Source organism: Zalophus californianus, chromosome 14, assembly GCF_009762305.2.
Source record: "Zalophus californianus isolate mZalCal1 chromosome 14, mZalCal1.pri.v2, whole genome shotgun sequence".
NCBI classification, from domain to species: domain Eukaryota; kingdom Metazoa; phylum Chordata; class Mammalia; order Carnivora; family Otariidae; genus Zalophus; species Zalophus californianus.
In genome coordinates, this window is record NC_045608.1 from 37,858,298 (window position 1) to 37,882,993 (window position 24,696).

The following is a 24,696-nucleotide window of genomic DNA, read 5'->3' on the forward strand; positions in this document are numbered from 1 at the left end:
AAGGAATGAGATCTTGCCATTTGCAATAATGTGGATGGAACTGGAGGGTTTTACACTGAGCGAAATAAGTCAATCAGAGAAAGACATGTATCCTATGACCTCACTGATATGAGGAATTCTTAATTTCAGGAAACAAACTGAGGGTTGCTGGAGTGGTGGGGGGGGTGGAAGGGATGGGGTGGCTGGGTGATAGACATTGGGGAGGGTATGTACTATGGTGAGGGCTGTGAACTGTCCAAGACTGTTGAATCACAGATCTGTACCTCTGAAACAAATAATGCAATATATGTTAAAAAAAAAAAAAAGAAGAAGAAGAAGAAGATAGCAGGAGGGGAAGAATGAAGGGTGGAAATCGGAGGGGGAGATGAACCATGAGAGATGATGGACTCTGAAAAACAAACTGAGGGTTCTAGAGGGGAGGGGGTGGGAGGATGGGTTAGCCTGGTGATGAGTATTAAAGAGGGCACGTTCTCCATGGAGCACTGGGTGTTATGCACAAACAATGAATCATGGAACACTACATCAAAAACTAATGATTAGTGTATGGTGATTAACATAACAATAAAAAATTTAAAAAAAGAAATATAAAGCATTTCTGAAGCCTATTTGAAAATTTTAATGACATATGTCGATTTGAAAATTTTAAAAACATTTGGAGAAACAAAATGATTAGATTAAATGGAGAGGGAGAAAGTTCCTGAATTAGAAAACTCAATATGATAAAGATTGCTCTCCACATAGAGTCATAAGCAAATAAGACAATGTGATATAGGCAAATAACACCAGGGAACAGAATAGAAAGGCCAGAAGTATACCCACAAATTTGTAGAAACATGATAAACAGAGGTAGCTTTGCTGATAATGAAAGTATGGACTATACAAAAAATTTTGTTGAATACTCTGTTTTCCATATAAAAAAATAGATCTTAGTCACACCATAGAACAAAATTAATTCCAGTTGCATTGTAGATTTAAATATGAAGAACAGACGTTTTAAAAGAACACTAGGGGAATGTCCGTGTAACTTCAGGATTGTGAGGGAATTCATAGGTTAGATGTGTACACTGTACAGGGAATAATTGATATATTTTACTACATTAAAATAAAAAATCTCTACAACAAAGTCCTCATAAAGCAAAGAGCCAACTCACATACTGGGAATAGGTAATCATTATAATCAACAAAGGATTGTTTCCAGAGTACAGGAAGAGCTCCTTAAAATCACTAAAGAAAAATGGGCAAAAGGAATAAATGGGGAGTTCATAGGACATGTAGTTTCTCATATGAACTGTTTTCTAGGTAATGATAAAATGATCAAAATGATCAAACCATCTTTGAGGGCCAAATATAAAAAAGCAGCGATCGATCTTTAGCTATATCACTGAGCTTCCGAGCCCATACAGTAAGTTCTTGATTGTATGCATAGCAACACCAGGTGTTTTAATATCAAATTGTGAAGGTATTTCAGTAGCTAATGTTATATCATGAAATTTCGTAGGACCAATCCTTTCCGGAGCATGAAAATGGTTTTCAGGTTGGAATGAGATTAGAAGGCATTGACCCCCGACATCCATCTGTATTCTGTGTGCTTTCTGTAGCTGAGGTAAGAGATGGTGTTATTGTCTTGGGCTGAGTGCACAGTGACAGAAGAGAATTTTCTAGAGAATAATGAATTTGAGTGCTTTCCATTATAAACAAGTTCCAGTACATCATGGATTTATTTTAGTCAGTGATGGGTGAAATATGTTTCTTAATGAATTTTTTCCTTCTCTGAAGATTAATCTTGTAATAAGTCCCTCATCACTAGCAGTTACCCTTGATTCAGTTGGTAAATAGTTTTCATCTGAGGTTGATAACAATCAGTGAATCCCACAATGTTGCTTTTGTCTGTTAAAAGAGACATAATTATTCAAGTATTAGCTGAAGTAATGAGAAATGTATATGAAAAATATCCCGGCACATGAATTACCTATTTATATAAATATAAGCATTTTATGAAAATTACGTAGAATGAAGGGCCATTGATGAAAGTAAATGGCTTATAAAATGTAATATTTACTAAACATTTTACATTATTAAAATGATGGAAGACCTCTATATTTTTAATCACATCACGTAAAAGACCCTATTCACTTAATTTACTGATTGATTATAGCTATTAAACTTGTGTAGCATGTCTTAAGGATGTATTCTACACTGTTTTATTATTTCCTTTATTGAGTATGCTGGATCCATATGTTAGAGTTGAAACGAAGCCATGCCCGTTTTGGTTTTGCTCTGTACTTTAGCTTATACTATCGTGGGACAGCAGGAGATGGGGTTTCCAAGAGCAATATTTGACAGGTATTGAATGAACAAATAAACTCTTCAGCTGATGGAGATGTAAATTGATCTCAGATTTGTAGACTGAGTAAAAGGCTTAATTTTTTTTACAGAAAAAGTTCTGGATACTTGAAAGATCGTGTCTGTTGGCATTTTGTTTTATTCAGATGTCATCTCTAAATTTGTTTTTTAATACAAGCGCTTTTAGATGGGAGGGTTGGTTTATATACGTTGATGGCACTGACAGGGTATATGAATATTTTGTTAATTTTGTGTACCCTTCAAACACATGACACTTAATGAAGGATTGTAAACATTCCATTTTACAGGTATGTGGTTACCGCCTCAGACTTCACTTTGATGGTTATTTAAGCTGCTATGATTTTTGGACCAATGCTGGTTCCCCTGACATTCATCCGGTAGGGTGGTGTGAGAAGACCAAACACGAATTGCACATCCCTAAGGGTAAGCCGGGATGGAAAGAGAGTTGGTTTTATTTTAACAACATTTCATGAAATACTAACAAGAGAGCCTGGTGTGAACTGATTTTCAAAATGAAAGTTCAATCCCCCAAAAGCAGTAAAACTACAAAGATGCCATTTTTTAGAAGTGAATAAATGTCTTTAAAAGAAAAGCATCGGGGTGCCTGGGTGGCTCAGTCGGTTAAGCGTCTGCCTTCGGCTCAGGTCATGATCCGGGGGTCCTGGGATGGAGTCCTGCGTGGGGCTCCCTGCTCAGGGGGGAGCCTGCTTCTCCCTCTCCCTCTCTTCCCTGCTCATGCTTTTTCTTGCTATCTCTGTCTCTCTCTCTCAAATAAATAAAACCTGAAAAAAAAAAAAAAGAAAAGCATCAATGACTGCTTAGGTCAAATATACTGATAAGGTACCTACGGCAGAAATAAAATCTTATGACTTAACATAAAGTTTATTAAACCTTAGAAGGAATGAAGAAACTTATTTTACATCACGGTTGAAATGAACTATTTCACTTAGTCACTGATGCTATATAGTGAGGAAAATTGATTCACTGTATATCGTTTGTTTTAAACAAATCATGGAAAAGAGGTAACGATGAAGGAGAAGAGGATTTCACTGCTTCCTTTTGAGGGGAATCAAAAATCTCATCTTTGTCTCTTGTTATTTGTGAGAGGAACCTGGGCCTGGCAGATGTGATTGAAGCCTTTTTTATTTGTTGTGTGCTGGTGAGGTGAGCATTTGATCAGTCAGGATGATCGTGGGCCCATTTCCTTGCACAGCCAACTTCTGTGTATGGGCTCCTACTTGGATGCTAGAGTATTTGATGACGGTGGCACTTCTGGGAGTCACCATATAGTCATTTTATTGATCAACTCAGAGTGTCCTTCGGGGATCCATCCCTGAGACCAATGGCAGAATCCTTTAGATTGCTGGATTTCATGAAAGCTGGTCACGGGCTCATTTTTAGTAGGTCTTTATGGGGCCCTTGCTGTGTGTAGGCACTGGGGATAGAGCCGTGAATAAAATAAACCATCTCTGTCTTCATGGGGCTTTCATTCCAGGGAGGCGAAGAGTCATAGACAAAGGTAAGCTAGGGTGTCAAACAGTGACAAGGTTGGGGGTGGGGGACAGAGAGTGTGCTGAAGAAGGGCATGAGAATGTGAGGTCCCACGGATAGGTGGATGGGGTGAGGGAAGTCAGCGAGGCTGGGCAGAGGGCTGTCAGAGAGAAAAGCAAGAGTAAACGCCCTGGGGCTGGAGCCTCCAGCCCGGCCCATTGAGGAATCTCAAGGCGATAAATGTGGCTGGAGCAGAGAAGCAAGGGCAAGAGGTGGGAGATGAAGTTAGAGGTGTAGCCCTCGCTTTGGAGGCTGTGCAAGGAACCTGACTTTTATTCTGTATAACACTCAACCAGAAACTATTTATTGAGCCCTTCTTGTTTGGGCCAGCACTGTGTGAGCACTTTAGGGCACACGGAGGGGAGGATCAGTACAGAAGGGGAAACCTGCAAAGATAAGTAGCAGGAAGCTGTTGCTGCCAAATGGTCTTTGGATTGTGAAGGGGTTTCTGTAATTTTCCCAAGTGCCTGGCACCCTGGATTGTTGCATCATCAGGACCTCTGATGTTCACAGTGACATGGCTTCTTCAGGAGTGATGATGAGCTCAGGAACTTTTGTCTCTTCCCTTTGCCCATTTTGGAAAGCCTTACTAAGAGATGAGACTCCCATCAGGGGACCAATTCTATATCTTAATGAATTTAAAAAATTTGTAAGGGAATGATACACATGATGGGAAATCACATCAACAGTTTTGAATTTTATACATTAAAAAACATTGAAACAATTTAGGGATTTTAATTTAAATCATTTTTGGTCTGCTAAAGGACATTGAATTTATGACAGAAGACTGAAGAAGGCTAATATATTGAATTTGCACAGAGTTATATCTGTGGGTATTTTGAATAATCCATACTTTTTTTAGGTTATAGAAAAGATAAATTCGTTTGGATGGATTATTTGAAGGCCTGCAAATTGCAAAATGCTCCCAAGAAATTATTCAGAAGCAGAAGTTCTGTAAGTAGTTTCTTCCTCAGTATAAATCAAATTTCTACTTGAGCTTACATTTCTTAAAATTCACTATATATTCCGTTGTATTTTTTTCAGAATCCTTAGCTTCCTATGACTTTTCTCACTTAATTTGTCAGTTTCCAATAGACGTGTCTTTCTCCCACTTTTAAATATGTGCAATTTAATACTTAATATTTAGATGCAGAGAGTTGAAGACTTTATATTTAAATCCTGCTAAAATTTAAAATGCCTTTTGGAAATGTTTCTTCTTTTTGCTTCCAGTGAGTTACTCTTTTGAACTTAGCTTTGGTGTTTTCAGACCAGTAGTAGATACCACAGGTAGGCTTTGAATAAACCCAGCCTAGTTGGATTTATGTGTAATGAGAATGAGGGTGACATTTCCTGCAGATTCAAGGGGAATATGAAGATTTGGGTAGAGCACATTTGTTTTGCCATCTGTGTCCCCAGCAACCTACCAGCTCTTCAGGAGAGAACGAGAATAAGGTGTAGCCCCTGCCTCCTCTGGGTCCCTGGACACACACCAGAGAAGGGGGCAGGGAAGCCTAGCATTACCCTGCCACCTGCTGGCTGTGTGTCCCTTTGTAGGACAATCACCCTGATCTTGAAATCAATGTTATACAACTGCTCTGTGTGTTTCATAGAATTGTACCAAGGAAAGAAAGTAATAGAAATGGGAAATTGCTTTTAAAGATGTAATGTGCTAAAGAAAAACAAAAAGCAGGGTTCAGTATAGATAGTAAAGAGGTAGAAAAAACTGTCTAGTCCCCAGATACTGTATGTATACTTTCTAAATCCGAGGACTAGCTAATTACACTGGTACAAAAAGTGGGGTTTTGTTATCGTAATGTTACTTTAAATCATAGTCCTTATTGTTTTTTACCATGAAAAATGTGTATGGATACTAAAAGAAGCATTTGGATTTTTTTCAAGTATAGGTTTATTTGTAGATTTGTGCATGTGTTTCTTAAATATTGAGAAAGCCGCTGTTTTCAGATCTCATCAAAGTAAATGATAAATTTGGTGCTAAAGAGCCTATCTTTACTATTTCTCCGAATACTGGTATTTGGAAACTGTACAAGTCTGTGGGGAGCAGAGAAAATTATTTGATACTCCTCTATCCAGTAGACATCATATTTTAAAATTAATATGATTCCTTCTAAGAACTGAAAAAGGAAAATGAAAGTGATGAGGGAAATATAACTTACTTGCCAACAAAAGCGAAAAAGTACAAGGTAAAATCTACTAGTTTCCTGGGTTTTGTTATGAATTTAACTTCGTAACAGTTTGTTGGAATATTTGTACTAGCATTTGCTGGCTTCATTCTGGAGGGTAAGTGTTGCCTGTAGACTGTTCTAATGCTAAACATAGAAGTTTTGACAGCAGCTCAGTCCTATTTGGTGTCCTGTTTCTTTTTGTGCCTCTTTCCTCTGGTGCTGTGTTAGAATGGGCCAATGCCTAAAGAATTTCAGGTTGGAATGAAGCTGGAGGCCGTCGACAGGAAGAACCCTTCCTTGGTGTGTGTGGCAACCATAGCCGATATTGTTGAAGATCGCTTACTAGTGCATTTTGACAATTGGGATGATAGTTACGATTACTGGTGAGACACCAATATGCATTTTATTTTTGTGTGTTCATGCTTGGTATTAAGAATTTATTTTCCTTCCGGTACTGTCACTGTCCTTGCTGTTCTTAGAGTAATGAACATCCGGAATTTAGTGGCCGACTTTTCATTACCTTGTGTTCCACATGAATTGCCGAATTAAAGTGCCCAAGAAACTTCTCCACTCTATGAGAGGTTACCTAATGAGGCCTCATCTGAAATAATATGACCAGGTCAGGGCACTTCACTATGTTGTGTCTAGTTTGTAAGGGAGGCATTTCTATGAAGAGGAAGTTAAGGACTTGCAGTATTTTTTTTTCTGAAAAATGTTGAACTCAGCCTGTCGTATTTTTGAAAGGGAAGATTCACAGGGAGAATGGAGTGAATTATTTGAAAGCCTGTGGGGAGCAGAGAAAACATAGGCTACGATACCATTAAACTAACATTGCATGAGTTAAAAAAGGTTTTCTGGGTAAAAACCTGAAATATGGAAGAGGAAATGGCAAAAATCATTTTTTAGCATTTCTTCACAGTATATCCTGAATAACTGCCAAGTGTCTGCCTAAGGCTGCGGTTCTTCATGTGCATGGGGGGGCCCTGTTTTCTTCATTGAACTAAGAAGCAGAGCATGGATTAATTGTTCTGTGTGTCTTAGGTAGAATGGTCTGTGTTCCTTGAATGGGAGGAGGAGGAAATTGGAGGCATATGGAGTCTGATCTGTCCCATTAAACTTTAGGCCAGCCTATTAATATTTTCCCTTGCTGTTAGCAAGAAGTGGTAGGAGAGGCTTATTAAAATGTTCACTCTTTGGGGTTAACACTGGCAGTTCAGGTTCTAGTCAAACGCTTTTTGAAAATACTTTTAAATTTCAAGAAAATTAGGTAAAAGAGAAGTTTGGTCACTTAGCTTATAAAACACAATACTAAAAATTATTTCTAATTCTATTTAGCTATAAAATATTTTAGCTATGTAGTTACATCTTCCATGGTGTCTCTTAGTATCTAGAATGGTCATTACTCTTGGATTCTTTCTCTGGCATTGACTTGTGTAGGATCTGAAATAGAATCCTGTTTTGCAGGTGTGATGTAAATAGCCCTTATGTTCAGCCAGTCGGTTGGTGTCAGGAGAATGGAAGAACTCTGATAGCACCCCAAGGTAAGTGGGCTGGCTGCATTTTCTTTGAAGGCATCTCTGTGTAAGTGGCGATGGCTGTTCTTATTTTTTTTGTTTATGCAAACCAGATTTTAATACAAAGTGTATGATAAAATTACTGTGCAAGGTTGTTTTGATCACCCAGTAACCCACATGTCTGAAATCTGCTCGTCTTTCCTGTAATGAAAATGGACTTGGTATATAAAGATGTATTAGGCAGCCATTTAAAAAAATGTTGCTAAAAATTTTTATCCAATGAAATGCGTACCATTGCTGCAGATCAGTATTTAAAGCTAGCTGTTTCCACCTACATAATCTATCTTATAACTTATGCTAATCCAGGAATTGAATTATAAGTTTATTAAATATTCTTTGGAGTTAAATGAAGAAATGTAGAAATCTAAGGAGTGAGAATTAAACATTAGTCTTGAGACTCGCCAGACCTCTTCACCAAACCAATTTGATGGTTCTGCTAAACACCACAGCAGGGACTCTTTCTAGTTATTTATATTTTTTTCTCATTACAGAAATATTAAGTATTTAGAAACTTTCTGTATCAAATTTATGTTTTCTAATTTCAAAATTGATTAGATATAGTGGTTGTTTAAGCTTAGCATTTTTAAAATAAGTATTCTAGGAGAAACCGACTTCTTTCAATAAAAAATGTGCAGGAAGAAATGTAGAGTATGGGGGCATCTGTGAGGGGTCCACCTCCTGGTTTGGGCTCGGGTCGTGTTCTCAGGGTGTTGGGATCAAGCCCCGTGTTGGGTTCAGTACTCAGCGTGGAGTCTGCTTGATATTCTCTCTCCCTCTCCCCTCCCACTGCCCCTTTCCATCTGCCTCTCCTGCTCCTGCTCTCTCTGAAAAATAAATAAATAAATCTTTAAAAAAAATATAGAGTATGTAACATGCCATTCTAGAATGGAGCAGATGTTTAATGTTTTGATTTGAATGATTCTGGAAATTTGATGTTTTAATGTTTTTTTCCTTAATACAGAAAAATGATTAGGATTTGTCATCAAATTTATGAGTTCAGTGAAAAAAAATTCAAAAATTTAAAACAATCAATAAACTAAATCAAACCAAACTTTAAAAAAACACAACCTATTTAAACTATCCAATTAATCTAGAAAAGTTTTTATAAAATATATAACATCTTCTCAAATTTGATTTTGATATGCAAATTTAGAGTTGTTTGTGCTATTTTTCTATAAAACTGGCTAAAGCTAACTTTAGAATAATGTTTTTCAAGATGAGGTGAAATGTTTGTCAGATCTCAGAATATGTGGTTTGAATTGGTGTGTCTGGAGGTCCAGCACACTCTGTTTCCCATTTTCCTCTAGTGGAAAAACTTCTCTGCTACCTGCAGGTTATTCTTACTACACTTCATGGATACAGTCAGTGGTTAACCACTGGTTCATCACCTTGTCTCCTGGTGCTGTGTCAGTCTGGAAATAGTGTGGCACTTTTTTAAGAATTGTATGTCCAGAATCTTTCCATCACTAACATGAACTGAGGAGCGAGGGGGCAAATCTCCCATACCCCAGATAAGGCCAAGGCTTTAATTAAGGCTCTGCTTGATGGTGTAGGAGACTATTTAGTTCATAAAGTCAGTAAAGGAACAACGGAACTCAACCCAGATTTATGGTTTTCCCCATAGAATTGATTGCGTATACAAACATCGTCACGATGCCGAGATTTGAGTAAGAGTTGTAGCCAAAGACCAATTTAGTGATAGAAAGTCTTCACTTCAGGGTCATATTTTCTTCCCTAAAATGTAGGTTTAAAAATCTGAGGAGATTTCATCCTGGTATATAATGTCTGAATTAGAATCTTCCAGTTAACCTACCTCTAAATCTCGTCTACTTGATAGTATTTTTTACACATTACGGAGTGTTTTTATATACTAAAATACTGCCCTCCCCAAGCTCCAATTCATATAATACTCTGTTTCTCTGCAGTAAATTCTTTACCTACTTTTTTTTCTATTGAGATATAATTCACTTATTATAAATTTCACCCTTACAGTGTGTATTTCAGTGGTTTTAGTATATTCACAAGGTGGTACAACCATCATCTCTATCTACTGCCAGAGATTTTCATCACCCCCAAAAGAATATGCTCCTGTACTCAGTCACTCCTCATTCTCTCCTCCCTCTCAGGCCTAGGCAACCACTACTCTATTTTATATCTCTGTGGATTTGACTATTCTGGACACTTGGCATACATGGAATCACACAGTATATGGCCTATTGTGTCTTGGCTTCTTTCACTTAGTATAATGTTTTCAGAGTTCATATTGTAGGATGTCTCAGTACATCATTCCTTTTGTTTACAAATACTATTTTAGTTTGTGGATATGCCACATTTTGCTTATGCATTCATTAGTTGACGGACATTTGGTTTGTTTTCACTTTTTGACTATTATGAGTAAAGCTGCTATAAGCTTTCATGTACAAGTTTTTGAGTGATAAGTTTTCATTTCTTTTGGGTATAATTCTAGGCCTAGAATCACTAAGTCATAAGGTAATTCTCTGTTTGAGTAATTAACAAACTATTTTCCAAAGGAGCTGTACAGTATACCTTCCCACTGACAATGAATGAGAATTCCAGTTTCTCCACATCCTCACCATGTTATTTATTGTCTTCTTGATTATAACCATCTTGGTGGGTGTGAAGTTAGATCTCATTGTGCTTTCAACTTTCATTTCTCTAATGACTAATGACGTTGAACATCATTTCCTGTGGTTATTGGCCATTTATGTATCTTCTTTCAAGAAATATCTGTTCACATTGTTTGCCCATTTTTGAGTTGGGTTATTTGTCCTTCTATTATTGAGTTGTAAGAGTTCTTTGGATATTAGACATTATTGTTTTCACTTTCTTGATGGCTTTTTTTAAAGTACAAAAGTTTTAATTTTGATGAAGCCCAATTTATCTGTTTTTTCTTTTGTTGTACTTTTGGTGTCTAAGAAAGCACTGCCTAATCCATGGTTACTTGTCATAAAAGACTTTTCTTTCCCATTGATTGGTCTTGGCAGAATTATTGAAAAACAGTTGACTATAGACAGATGAGTTTATTTCCAGATTCTCCATTCTATTCCATTCCTTTATATGTCTGCCCTACTATGCCAGCACCGCACCATCTTGATTACTGTAGCTTTGTAGTAAATATTGTGAAATTGTGAGTCCTTTAACTCTATTTTATGTTCTTTTCCAAGATCGTTTTGGCTGTTTTGAGTCACTTGCAAATATGTCCCTATGAATTCTAGAATCAGCTTGCCGATTTCTGTCCAAAAAAGCCAATGGGGATTTTAATAGGGACTTGGTCTGTAGATCAGTTTTGGGGGTAGCCATCTCAAAAATATTACAAATTTCAGTCCATGAACATGGGACATCTTTCCACTTATGTAGGTCTTTAACTTTCTTTCAATGATATCTTACAGTTTTTAGTTTACAAGTCTTGCACTTTATTAAATTTGTTCCGAAGTGTTCTCTTCTTTTTTAGTTGAAGTGAAATTTACATGACATACAGTTAACCATTTTAAAGTGTATAATTTAGTGGTAGTGTATTCAGAATGTTATGCAACCACCAGCTCTCTCTAATTTCAAAACCTTTCATCACCCAATAAAAACATCTGTACTTACTAAGTAGACACTCCCCACTCCTTGTCTCCCATCCCCTGGTAACCTCTACTCTGCTTTCTGTGGATTTTCATATTCTTGATATATTATACATGTTATATACAAAAAGAATACTGTAATACATGACCTCTAGTGTCTGACTTCTTTCACTTAGTGTAATGTCAAGGTTCATACAAGTTGTAGCATGTATCAGTAATTCATTCCTTTTTATGATTGGATACTTTTCCAGTATATTCATATATTATGATTGGTTTGGCTATTCATCTGTTGATGGACATTTGTATGGACATTTGTACTTTTTCCTATTATAACTAATACTATTGTGAGCATTTGTGTGTAGTTTTCTGTGTGGACCTGTGTCTTGTCTTCTCTTTGGTGTATACCCAGGAGGAGAATTGCTGGGTCATATGATAATTCTGTGTTTGGCATTTTGAGGAACTGACAGCTGTTTTCTGAAGTACCTGTGCCATTTTACATTCCCACTAGCAACATATGGCAATGATTATTTCTCAACATCCTTGCCAACTTGTTATTTTCTGTTTTCTTGATTAAAACCATCCTACTGGGTGTGAAGTGGTATCTTACTGTGGTTTTGATTTATATTTCCCTAATGACCAGTGGTGTAGCTCATGTGGCTGTTGGCTATTTGCATCTTTTAAGAAATAGTTATTCAAATCCTTTGCCTATTTAAAAAAATTGGGTTGTATTTTTATTATTTATATATTGTTTAAATATTTTGTCCATTTACTATATTATTTTTATTATTGTGAGGATTTTTTTAAGATTTATTCATTTGAAAGAAAGAGCATGCATGTGCGGGGGGGCGGGCAGGGGGAGAAGGAGAGAGTCTCAAGCAGGCTCCATGTTGAGGATGGAACTCAACATGGGGCTCAATCCCAAGACCCTGAGATCACAACCAGAGCTGAAACTGAGAGCCAGACTTCTATCCAACTGTGCCACCTAGGCACCCCTGTGACAGTGTTTTATTGTATTCTGGATGTGAAACCCATATTGTATAAATGATTTGCAAATGTTTTCTCCTATTCTATAGATTGTATTTTCACATTCTTGATAATGTTTTTTGCTGTAAAATAGTTTTAATTTTGATGGTCCACCTTATCTATTTTTTCTTTTGTTGCTTGTGCTTTGGTATTAAATCTAGGAATCCATTGCCAAATTTGAGGTCATGAGGATTTACCCCTATGTTTTTTTCTATGGATTTTATAGTTTCAGCTTTTATATTTGAGTTGTTGATCCATATTGATTTAATTTTTGTATATGAAGTAAGGTAGTGGTTCAGCTTCATTCTTTTGCATTTGGTTATCCAGTTTAACCAGTACCATTTGTTAAAGAAACAATTTTCCTATCATATGGTCTTGGCGCCATTGTTGAAACATAGTTGGCCATAGATGTTTAGGTTCATTTCTGGACTCTTCATTCTATTCCATTGGTCTATAAAACTATCCTTATGTCAATATTATCCTGTTTTTTTTTTTTTTTTACTTTATTTTTTAGAAAAATGTAAGTTCACAGAAAAGTTGAGAGAAGGTACAGAGATATCCTTTATACCCCTGCCTTCACACATGCATAGCCAACCTCCAGTATCACCATTGCCCACCACAGTGGTACATCTGTTAGAATTGATGAACCTACATTGACACATCATTATCACCCAAAAGTAGATAGTTTGTTTAGGATTCACTCTTGGTGTTGTGTGTTCTATGGGTTTGGACAAATGCATAATGAGTAGCTATCATTTTGGTATGATACAGAATATTTTCATTGCCCTAAAAATCCTCTGTGTTCTGCCTCATCCTCTCTCTCACCCCCCAAACCCTTGGCAACCACTGATCTTTTTACTGTCTTTATCATTTTGCTTTTTCCGAAATGTCATATAGTTGGAACCATACAGTAGGTAGCCTTTTCAGACTGGCTTCTTTCACTTCGGAATATGCATTTGAGGTTCCTCCATGTCTCCTCAGGGCTTGGTAGCTTACTTCTTCTTAGTGCTGAATAATATTCCATTGTCTGGGTGTTTCTCAGATTATTTATCCATTCATCTACTGAAACACATCTTCGTTGTTTCAAAGTTTGGGCAATTATGAATAAAGCTACTGTACACACCCATGTGCAGATTTTTGTGTGGACATGTTTTCAACTCCTTGGATAAATAACAGAGAGTGATATTGCTGAATGGTGTGGTAAGAGGATGTTTAGTTTCATAAGAACCTGCTAAACTATCTTCCAAAGTGATGGTTACACTACATTTACACCAGCATTATATGAGAATTCCTGTTACTCTACATCCTCACCAGCATTTGGTGTTTTGGATTTCAGCCATTTGAATAGGTGTGTAGTAGTATCTTGTTTTTAATTTGCATTTCTCTGAGGACATATGATGTGTGGAGCATCTTTTCATATGTATATTTGCCATCTGTAAGTCTCCTTTGGTGAGATGTCTGTTAAGGTTTTTAGCCCATCTTTAGTCAGGTTGTTTGTTTTCTTATTGTTGAGTTTTAAGAGTTCTTTGTATATTTTGAACAAGTTTTTATCATATGTGTCTTTTGAAATATTTTCTCCCAGTCTGTGACTTGTCTTTTCCTTCCCTTAACAGTGTCTTTAGCAGAGTTGAAAAATTTAATTTTAGTGAAGTCCATCTTATCAGTTATTTATTTCATGGATTGTGCCTTTGGTGTCCTGTTAAAAAAATCAAGACCAAACTCAGGATCATTTAGGTTTTCTCCTGTTATCTTCTAGGAGTTTTATTATTTTGCATTTCACATTTCCGTCTGTGATCCATTTTGAGTTAACTTTTGTGAAAGGTATAAGATCTTTGTCTAGATTCATTATTTTTTTTAAGAACTTTTTTTCCAAAGATTTAATTTTTTATTTGAGAGAGAGAAATGAGAGATAGAGAGCACGAGAGGAAAGAGGGTCAGAGGGAGAAGCAGACTCCCTGCTGAGCAGGGAGCCCGATGTGGGACTCGATCCCGGGACTCCAGGATCATGACCTGAGCTGAAGGCAGTCGCTTAACCAACTGAGCCACCCAGGTGCCCAATTCATTTTTTTTTTTTTTTTTGCATGTGGATGTCCAGTTGTTCCAGCACCATTTGTTGAAAAGACTGTCTTTGCTCCATTGTATTGCCTTTGCTCCTTTGTCAAAGATCAGTTGACTATACTTATGTGGGTCTATTTCTGGGCTCTCTGTTCTGTTCCATTGAGCTATTTGTCTGTTCTTTTGCCAATACTATGCTGTCTTGATTATATACAAGTATACTAGTTGTACAGTAAGTCTTAAAGTTGTATAATTTTAGTCCTTCAACTTTGTTCTACTTTAATATTGTGTGGCTCTTCTGAATCTTTCACTTCTCCATATAAACCTTGGAATACTTGTCAATATTCACAAAATAACTTGCTGGGATTTTCACTGGGCTTGCATTGAATCTATAGGTCAAGTTGAGAAGAACTGTCATCTTGACAATATTGAGTCTTCCTATCCATGAACATGGAATATCTCTCCATTTATTTAGTTCATTGATTTATTTCACAGATTTTTAAAGCTTTCCTCATTAGACCTTGTACATATTTTGTTAGATCTTATACCTATTTCATTGTTTTGTGTGCTAATGTAAATGGTGTTTTTTATTTCAAATTTCACTTGATCATTGCTGATACACAGAAAAGCAGTTGGCTTTTACCTATTTACCTTGTAACCTGCAACCTTGCTATAATTGCTTATTGGTTCCAGGAGGTTTTTTGTCTATGTTTTTGGATATTTACACAAACAATCGTATCATCTGTGAGCAAAGTTTTATATTTTTATTCCCAATGAATATACCTTCTATTTCCTTTTCTTACAATATTGCATCAGCTAGGATGTGCCACACTCTTTTGATCACTATAGTTTTGTAGATAGTTTTGAAATCTGAAATGTGAATCCTACAACTTTGTTTTTATTTTTCAAGATTTTTTTGGCTGCACATGGTGCCTTGCAGTTCTGTATGAATTTGAGGATTGGACTTCCCATTTCTGGAGAAATGACTGTTGGGATTTTGATAAGTGTTACATTGAATATAGATGGCTTTAGGGAGTATTGCCATCTCAATAGTATTAAGTTTTCCAATCCATGAACATGGGATGTCTTTTTACTTTTTAAGGTTTTTTTTTTTTTAAGATTTTATTTATTTGAGAGAGAGAGAATGAGCAAGAGTGGGGTGAGTTGCAGAGGGAGAAGCAGGCTTTCCACTGAGCAGGGAGCCCAATGCTGGGCTCGATCCCAGGACTCTAGGATCATGATCTGAGCCGATGGCAGACACTTAACCGACTAAGCCACCCAGGCACCCCACTTTTTAAGATCTTTAATAATTTGTCAGTGATATGTTTTAGTTTTCTGTCTATAAGTCTTTTTTACATCCTTGGTTGAACTTATTCCTACGTATTTTATTATTTTGGAATGTATTGTAAATGAAATTGTTTTATTTATCTCCCTTTGGAATTGTTTATTTCTGGAATAGAGAAACACAGCTAATTTTATATTCTGCAACTTTACTGAATTAATTTATTAACTCTACTAGTTTTTTTTTAATGTGTGGATTCTATGGGATTTTCTTACATAGAATTGTGTATTCTGTCAAAGGAGCAAAATTCTAAAAGATTAAAATTTCCGACTTGAATGCCTTTAATTTTGTTTCTTGTCTAATTGTTCTGGCTAGGACTTCCAGTACATCATTGAATATAGTGGTGAATGGCATTCTTGTCTTTTTCCTAATCTTAGGCCAGAAAAATCTGTCTCTCACCATTATGCATGATGTTATTTGTAGATTTTTAGTAAATGCCCTGTATCATGTTAAGAAAGTTCCCTTTACTTTTAGTTTTGACTGTTTTTATCATGAAAGGATATTGATTTTTGTCTAATGCTTTTGTTGTATCTATTGAAATGATTATGTGGGAGTTTTTCCACCCCATAGTTTCATGGTGTATAATCCTTTAAATGTGCTGTTGAATTCAGTTTGCTACTGTCTTGCTGAGGATTTTTGTATTGATATTCAGAAGGGGTATTGGTATTTAGTTTTCTTGTCATGTCTTTTCCTGGTCTTTTCATTTTTATGCTATTGTAAATGGAATTGTTTCCTTAATTTCATCTTTAGATTATTCATTGCTGTTGTGTGGAAATATAATTGATTTTTGTACTGTGATCTTATATTCTGAACCTTGCTGGATTTATCAGCTCTAATATTGTGTGTGTGTGTGTGTGTGTGTATTCTTTAGGATTTTCTCTATGCAAAATTATGCCCTCTCTAGTGAAATTTTTACTTCTTTCTTTCCATTTTGGATGCCTTTTATTGTTTCCTTAAATCCTCTGACTAGACCTTCTAGTGCTTTGTTCAATAGTAGTGGCAAGATGAGACATCATCTTCTTGTTCCTAATCTTAGGGGAATGCTCAGTCTTTATACATAAAGTGTGGTGTTTGCTGCTGTTTTTTTGTAGATGCCCTTCACCAGATTGAGGAAGTTCCTTTCTGTTCCTGGTTTGTTTTATAATGAAAAAGTAGTTATTTATTATATTAATATGGTGTTATTATATTTATTGCTTTTTATATACTGACCCAGTCTTATATTCCTGGGATAAATTTCATGTACCCTTTTAAAATGTTTTTATTCCCAGCAGTGTATCTAAGGCTGCTAAGAGTGCTAAAGAAAAACAGGATAAACTTTGAGTCCAATGCTTCGTTATATAAGGTGTTCATCCACAGTATGATTGTTTATCTTTAGGAGGGACTCAACTGTGTCATAAAGGGGTTTCTTCTTATGGTGTTGGAGGGGGTTGACCCTTCATGGCCACAGGACCACATTGGACCACAGGAGGCTTCCCATTTGATGTGGTGATATGTAAAATAAAAATTCAAGTAGACCAGCCATTAAATCAAAGTATGAACAAGAGAGTGGAGTGTAATGAAAATATATACAGAGGAAAAGTGAGCAAACATTGGGTGAAGGCAGTTAAAGCTTAGCAGTAAACGAAATTGCCTAAAGCTTATGATGGGTTATGATTATGCTAGCTTGTAGGTTTGTGTGAAAACATGAGTGACCAAAGATGTTAGGTCCCTATTAAGAGAGGAAAGGTTTGAAACAATGGATAGTAGAGGGGGCCCTGAAACAGGATAATAGACTGCTGTGTACTCAGATAGTCCACAAATGGGAATTTGAACATGAGATTTTAAAAGAAAAATCAACCAACACACATGATCTTCAGATATTCCCTCTGCTGTGACAAGGCTGGGGCAAGGAGAGAGGAAATATATGTAATATATTAGATGTCATATGTATTTTTTATTTATGTATATAGTTTTAGAGTTTGAACATAGTAGAAGATAAAAAGAAATTAATATTATCTGTATGAATGATTTGTTTCTGTTAGCAACTTAGCACCACAGCTTGTTAGCTGTAGTTATTTTACTTTAAGTGAATTTATATTTTAAGCATCATTTATGGCTATAGAATTTTACATTAAATTTTATTTTATGGCTGTAATTACATTGTTGTCAGAAGAAAATGTATTTGCTATATTAGTTATAGATTCTACATGTGTGTGTAATTGCACATCTGAGAACGATTAGGGTGCTTGAAAGTAGAACAGTGTGTGCTGATCTGTATAGTTGCCCCTGGTGTATATTCAGATTCTCATAGATTCCAGATAAAAGAGCCTTTTCAGAGAGAGAAAGAGAAAAAAAGGTCAGTTTTTAAAATGTAAAAGTGCTTTTCACTGATACAAATTTAATACAAGGTGTTACATATTCTATTCAGTATCTTTCTACAGAGGACTAAAAAAGTATGGGCTTCTATTCCTTCAGAAGTAGCAATCTGCTGGAATTTACCTGAAGTTACAAAATAACAAAAAGTTGTTAGGCAGATCCTTTAGCATCTGAAGGAGAGAAGCTCCTTTCCAGAAGGTTTGTTGGGTCTCATAGTGAGCTCTTGAGTTTCACGTGGTGATGAGCAGGCAATGTCCTGTTAAGAGTCACCTCCTTATAAAGAGGGGCAAGTCTCATTCTTTTGTTGAAGTAAAATCCCCTAGTAGCATAGTACTAGGGGTTCATGGTATGGCCAAGTCTGTACAGTTAAAAACTAGAGCTGTCTATGAAAGAATATTAAATAGATTGTCAGGGGAAAGTTATATTTTTTGCTTTTTCAGTTCTTTTGAATGGCATTGCTAAAGTAACTCTGACTGCTTTGTAATGTATATGAAATTCCTAATACTCTACGTTGCTTGGTGTGGCTTGTTCACTGGTCAAAACAGTATTGTGAAGATTGTTTTCTCAACAGCAGGATTACTTGTGTGAAAATCTGTTGTGCAGTCCACGACAGGAGCCTCCACACCATCCATCCTCCTGCTTAATTTGGGCGGGGGGACAGGAAGCCCTGCAGGAAGATGATGGCTGTGCGGGCTCCTCTACCTGACAGCAGGACCACGTCCCCTGGGGAAGGATGACAGTCCTGCATAGAGTGCCCTCCAAATGCAGACTGCTGTTCACATTTGAAGCACACTCTGAATCCAAAGTCAGATTCAATTCAGCAAACATCTCCATAGTGACTTCTGTGCTTACTGAAGGGGAAGAACCAAATAAGTATAAAACATGATGAAGGAAGGGATCTATCTATTTCTGTAAACCACAGTTGAGATGGAATTCACACACTATACCACTCATCCATTTAGTGTGTACAATTTGGTGATTTTTAACATGTTTACAGATTTGTGTAACCACCATCACTGCATTTAATTTTAGAATGTTTCCATTACCTCAAAAAGAAATCCTGAACAATTTAGCTATTATGCCCCAACCCTCCATTCCCCTCAGCCCTTGGCAACCATTAATCTACCTTCTGTCTTTATAGATGTGCCTATTCTGAATAGTTCATGTAAGTAGAATTCTGTAACGTGGCCTTTCATGCCTGGCTTCTTCATTTAGCATAATGATGTTAGAGTTCATCCGTGTTGTAGCATGGATCAGCACATCACTTCTTTTTAATTCCAGATATTATCTCATTGTAGATAAGCCACAATTTGTGTATCCATTTATCAGCTAATGGGCATTTGGGTTGTTACCTCATTTTGGCTACTTTGAATAATACTGCTGTGAACATTGTGTGAGAGTTTTTGCATGAATGTTTCCAGTTCTCTCGGGTATATACTTAGGAGTGGAGTTGCTGGGTCATTTAGCAATTCTGCTTTTGACTTACTGAGTAATTGCCAGACTCTTTAGCACAGTTTTACCTTCCCCTGGGGAATGTGTGAGGCCTTCGGTTTCTCTCTATCCTTGTTAACACTCGTCTCTATGTTCTTGTTCATAGCCATCCTAACGAGTGTGAAGTGGAATCTTATTTTTGGATCTCATTTTTCTTGACTGCCCGATATGACTTCACACATTTATTTGTTTTCGTGGCAATTTTGTGAAGATTTTGTCAGATATTTCAATTTCATAGTGGAAGACCTGAGGTCCCGAGAGCGTCAGATAACTGGTCCTTGACCTTTCATGTGCTGTGAAGGAGTTAGGTGGCAGGCCCTGGTAGTAGACCTCACGAACGCCGTTGTCTTTTCCCCATGCTGCTTGCAGCCCCCCTCCACATGGGCTTGGGACATTTTCAGCAGAGCACCGGGGATGCAGGAGAGGGAAGTGTGAGCTCCAGTTCTGTGTGTGGACATCTTCACGGGGGAACAATGGAAGCAGTGTTGATGTTAGTCTTCGGAGGGCAGGCAGACTTTCACCTGAGAAGTGGTGTCGATGAGGATGTTAGGCAGAAGGAACGATAGGCACTTCTGTAAAAAAGGAAGTTCCTGGAAACTTCACATTATGGGTGTCTGAGTAATATGCTAGACTGCAGGGTAGGGAAGGGGAAGCAGGGGGCAGGAGGTGAGAAGTGATTTAGAATATTAGGCTCAGAGTGATGTGTGATTGGCCTTGTAAATGTTTCTACTTTATTGAAAGTTGGAAATAATTTTAGAGGTTCAGAAGTCACAACAGCAAAACTAAACTCCCTGCCAAACCATTTGAGATTAAGTTGCCAAAATGAAAATTTTGCCAGTCACCTGGTAATATCCTCTGTGAAGCACACATGTACAGATTTCATCCAGGATCACCTGTGTTTACTTGTCCTGTCTCTTTAGTGTTCTTTAATCTGCAACAGTTCATCATCTTTCCTTGACTTTTATGAACTTGGCACTTTCGAAGAGTACAGGCCAGTTATTTTTTGTCACAGACTTTTCACTTTGGGTGTGTCTGATGTTAACTCAGGAGTGGATGGATTATGCACCAGGGGAGGAATATTCCAGAAGCAATGCATCTGCTCAGGTGGTGGTGTCCTTTTCCTGCTATTGTTACCTTTGATCACTTGATTGAAATGGTGTGTGCCATTTCTCCACTGCAAAATTACTCTTTTTCCTTTTGCAATTAATACCTAATTGTGGGAAGCGTACAACTTTGAGATTGTATGATTATTCTATTTTTCATCTAACTTTCACTAGTTCTTAGCATCTTTTGATGTTCATTAGATGAATTAGTAATTATTATGATGCTTGACAAATGATGATTTTCTAATTCCATTATTTCCTCTACATTCATTAGTTGACTTATGCTGCCCCATGACTTACTTATGTATTCAGTTTTTACGTACAGTAACTGGAGTTGTGGGTTCCTGTTCTGTTATTGTGCATCTGTTACTCTCATTATACAGGACCTCGATGAGGGAGGCTGGGGTAGAAAGGACGGTGAGCAGCCTTTCTTGATCCTGGGAGCTGATAGTCTACTGAATTTACAATAACTGTTATACATGGTAATAAGGAGATTAGTCAAAAAAGTAACACCTGGTCAGAAAGACAAGTGCGTGCTTCATGGAGAAAATGGTATAATGGTGTCCTGCCCTGTCACAGATGACTGCAAGCTTAGTGGCTGAAACAACATGGAGTACTATCTGGTAGGTCTGGAGGATGGGACTCTGGTATGCGTTCCACTTCAGTTTTGAAATATTAATAAAGAATTAGTAGGTTGGGTAGGTTGAGGCAATTTTCTGGCTTTAAAAAGCCAGAATGAGGAGTTTGTAATCACACCTTCAATGTAACTATGTTTTTTATTATTTTTTTAAATAATTTTTTATTGTTATGTTAATCAACATACATTACATCATTAGTTTTTGATGTAGTGTTCCATGATTCATTCTTTGTGAATAACACCCAGTGCTCCACGCAGAATGTGCCCTCTTTGATACCCCTCACCAGGCTAACCCATCCCCCCACCCACCTCCCCTCTAGAACCCTCAGTTTGTTTTTCAGAGTCCATCCTCTCTCATGGTTCGTCTCCCCCTCCAACATACTCCCCTTCATTCTTCCCCTCCTGCTATCTTCTTCTTCTTTTTTTTTCTTAACATATATTGCATTATTTGTTGCAGAGGTACAGATCCGTGATTCATCAGTCTTGTACAATTCACAGCGCTCACCATAGCACATACCCTCCCCAATGTCTATCACCCAGCCACCCAATCCCTCCCACCTCCCCACCACTCCAGCAACCCTCAGTCTGTTTCCTGAGATTAAGAATTCCTCATATCAGTGAGGTCATAGGATACATGTCTTTCTCTGATTGACTTATTTCACTCGGCATAACACCCTCCAGTTCCATCCACGTTGTAGCAAATGGCAAGATCTCATTCCTTTTGATGGCTGCATAATATTCCATTGTGTACATATACCACTTCTTTATCCATTCATCTGTCGATGGACATCTTGGCTCTTTCCACAGTTTGGCTATTGTGGACATTGCTGCTATAAACATTGGGGTGCACGTACCCCCTCGGATCCCTACATTTGTATCTTTGTGGTAAATACCCAGTAGTGCAATTGCTGGATCGTATGGTAGCTCTATTTTCAACTGTTTGAGGAACCTCCATACTGTTTTCCAGAGGGGTTGCACCAGCTTGCATTCCCACCAACAGCGTAGGAGGGTTCCCCTTTCTCCGCATCCCCGCCAACATCTGTCGTTTCCTGACTTGTTAATTTTAGCCATTCTGACGGGTGTGAGGTGGTATCTCATTGAGGTTTTGATTTGGATTTCCCTGATGCCGAGCGATGTTGAGCACTTTTTCATGGGTCTGTTGCCCATTTGGATGTCTTCTTTGGAAAACTGTCTGTTCATGTCTTCTGCCCATTTCTTGACTGGATTATTTGTTCTTTGGGTGTTGAGTTTGATAAGTTCTTTATAGATTTTGGATACTAGCCCTTTATCTGATATGTCATTTGCAAATATCTTCTCCCATTCTGTCGGTTGTCTTTCGGTTTTGTGGATTGTTTCCTTTGCTGGGCAAAAGCTTTTTATCTTGATGAAATCCCAAGAGTTCATTTTTGCCCTTGCTTCCCTTGCCTTTGGCGATGTTTCTAGGAAGAAGTTGCTGCAGCTGAGGTCGAAGAGGTTGCTGCCTGTGTTCTCTTTAGGATGATGATGGACTCCTGTCTCACATTTCGGTCTTTCAACCATTTGGAGTCTATTTTTGTGTGTGGTGTAAGGAAATGGTCCAGTTTCATTCTTATGCATGTGGCTGTCCAATTTTCCCAACACCATTTGTCGAAGAGACTGTCTTTTTTCCATTGGACATTCTTTCCTGCTTTGTCAAAGATGAGTTGACCATAGAGTTGAGGGTCCGTTTCTGGGCTCTCGATTCTGTTCCATTGATCGATGTGTCTGTTTTTGTGCCAGTACCATACTGTCTTGATGATGACAGCTTTGTAATAGAGCTGGAATTCCGGAATTTTGATGCCGCCAGCTTTGCTTTTCTTTTTCAACATTCCTCTGGCTATTCGGGGTCTCTTCTGGTTCCATACAAATTTTAGGATTGTTTGTTCCATTTCTTTGAAAAAGGTGGATGGTATTTTGATGGGGATTGCATTGAATGTGTAGATTGCTCTAGGTAACACTGACATCTTCACAATGTTTGTTCTTCCAATCCATGAGCATGGAACGTTTTTCCATTTCTTTGTGTCTTCTTCAATTACTTTCATGAGTATTTTATAGTTTTCTGAGTACAGATCCTTTGCCTCTTTGGTTAAATTTATTCTTAGGTATCTTATGGTTTTGGGTGCAATTGTAAATGGGATCGACTCCTTGATTTGTCTCTCTTCTGTCTTGTTTTTGGTGTATAGGAATGCCATTGATTTCTGTGCATTGATTTTTTATCCTGCCACTTGACTGAATTCCTGTATGAGTTCTAGCAGTTTTGGGGTGGAGTCTTTTGGGTTTTCCACATACAGTATCATATCATCTGCAAAGAGTGAGAGTTTGACTTCTTCTTGGCTGATTTGGATGCCTTTGATTTCTTTTTGTTGTCTGATTGCTGTGGCTAGGACTTCTAATACTATGTTGAATAGCAGTGGTGAGAGTGGACATCCCTGCCGCGTTCCTGACCTTAGGGGAAAAGCTCTCAGCTTTTCCCCATTGAGAATGATATTCGCTGTAGGTTTTTCATAGATGGCTTTTACGATATTGAGGTATGTACCCTCTCTCCCTATACTCTGAAGAGTTTTGATCAAGTAAGGATGCTGTACTTTGTCAAATGCTTTTTCTGCATCTATTGAGAGGATCATATGATTCTTGTTCTTTCTTTTGTTAATGTATTGTATCACGTTGATTGATTTGCGGATGTTGAACCAGCCTTGCAGCCCAGGGATAAATCCCACTTGGTCATGGTGAATAATCCTTTTAATATACTGTTGGATCCTATTGGCTAGTATTTTGGTGAGAATTTTTGCATCCATGTTCATCAAGGTTATTGGTTTGTAATTCTCCTTTTTGAGGGGGTCTTTGTCTGGTTTTGGGATCAAGGTAATGGTGGCCTCATAAAATGAATTTGGAAGTTTTCCTTCCATTTCAATTTTTTGGAACAGTTTCAGGAGAACAGGAATTAATTCTTCTTTAAATGTCTGATAGAATTCCCCTGGGTAGCCATCTGGCCCTGGGCTTTTCTTTGTTGGGAGATTTTTTGATGACTGCTTCAATTTCCTTAGTGGTTATAGGTCTGTTCAGGTTTTCTTCCTGGTTCAATTTTGGTAGTTGATCCATCGCTAGGAATGCATCCATTTCTTCCAGGTTATCTAATTTGCTGGCATAGAGTTGCTCATAATATGTTCTTATAATTGTTTTTATTTCTTTGGTGTTGGTTGTGATCTCTCCTCTTTCATTCATGATTTTGTTGATTTGGGTCATTTCTCTTTTCTTTTTGGTAAGTCTGGCCACTGGTTTATCAATCTTGTTAATTCTTTCAAAGAACCAGCTCCTGGTTTCGTTGATCTGCTCTACTGTTCTTTTGGTTTCTAGTTCATTGATTTCTGCTCTGATCTTTATTATTTCTCTTCTCCTGCTGGGTTTAGGCTTTA

At 37.4% G+C, this 24,696-nt stretch overlaps 1 protein-coding gene across 6 annotated transcripts in view; it reads left to right on the forward strand.

The window, feature by feature from the left end:
- Window positions 1–24,696, forward strand: part of L3MBTL4 (L3MBTL histone methyl-lysine binding protein 4) — a 501,743-nt gene that overhangs the window by 170,438 nt on the left and 306,609 nt on the right. For all 6 annotated transcript variants that reach the window (XM_027577144.1, XM_027577148.1, XM_027577147.2 and 3 more), the window contains exons 6-10: window positions 1,499–1,603; window positions 2,652–2,787; window positions 4,778–4,869; window positions 6,327–6,481; window positions 7,563–7,639. In XM_027577144.1, coding sequence (XP_027432945.1) covers window positions 1,499–1,603; window positions 2,652–2,787; window positions 4,778–4,869; window positions 6,327–6,481; window positions 7,563–7,639 — 565 coding nt within the window. The remainder of the gene's footprint in view (window positions 1–1,498; window positions 1,604–2,651; window positions 2,788–4,777; window positions 4,870–6,326; window positions 6,482–7,562; window positions 7,640–24,696) is intronic.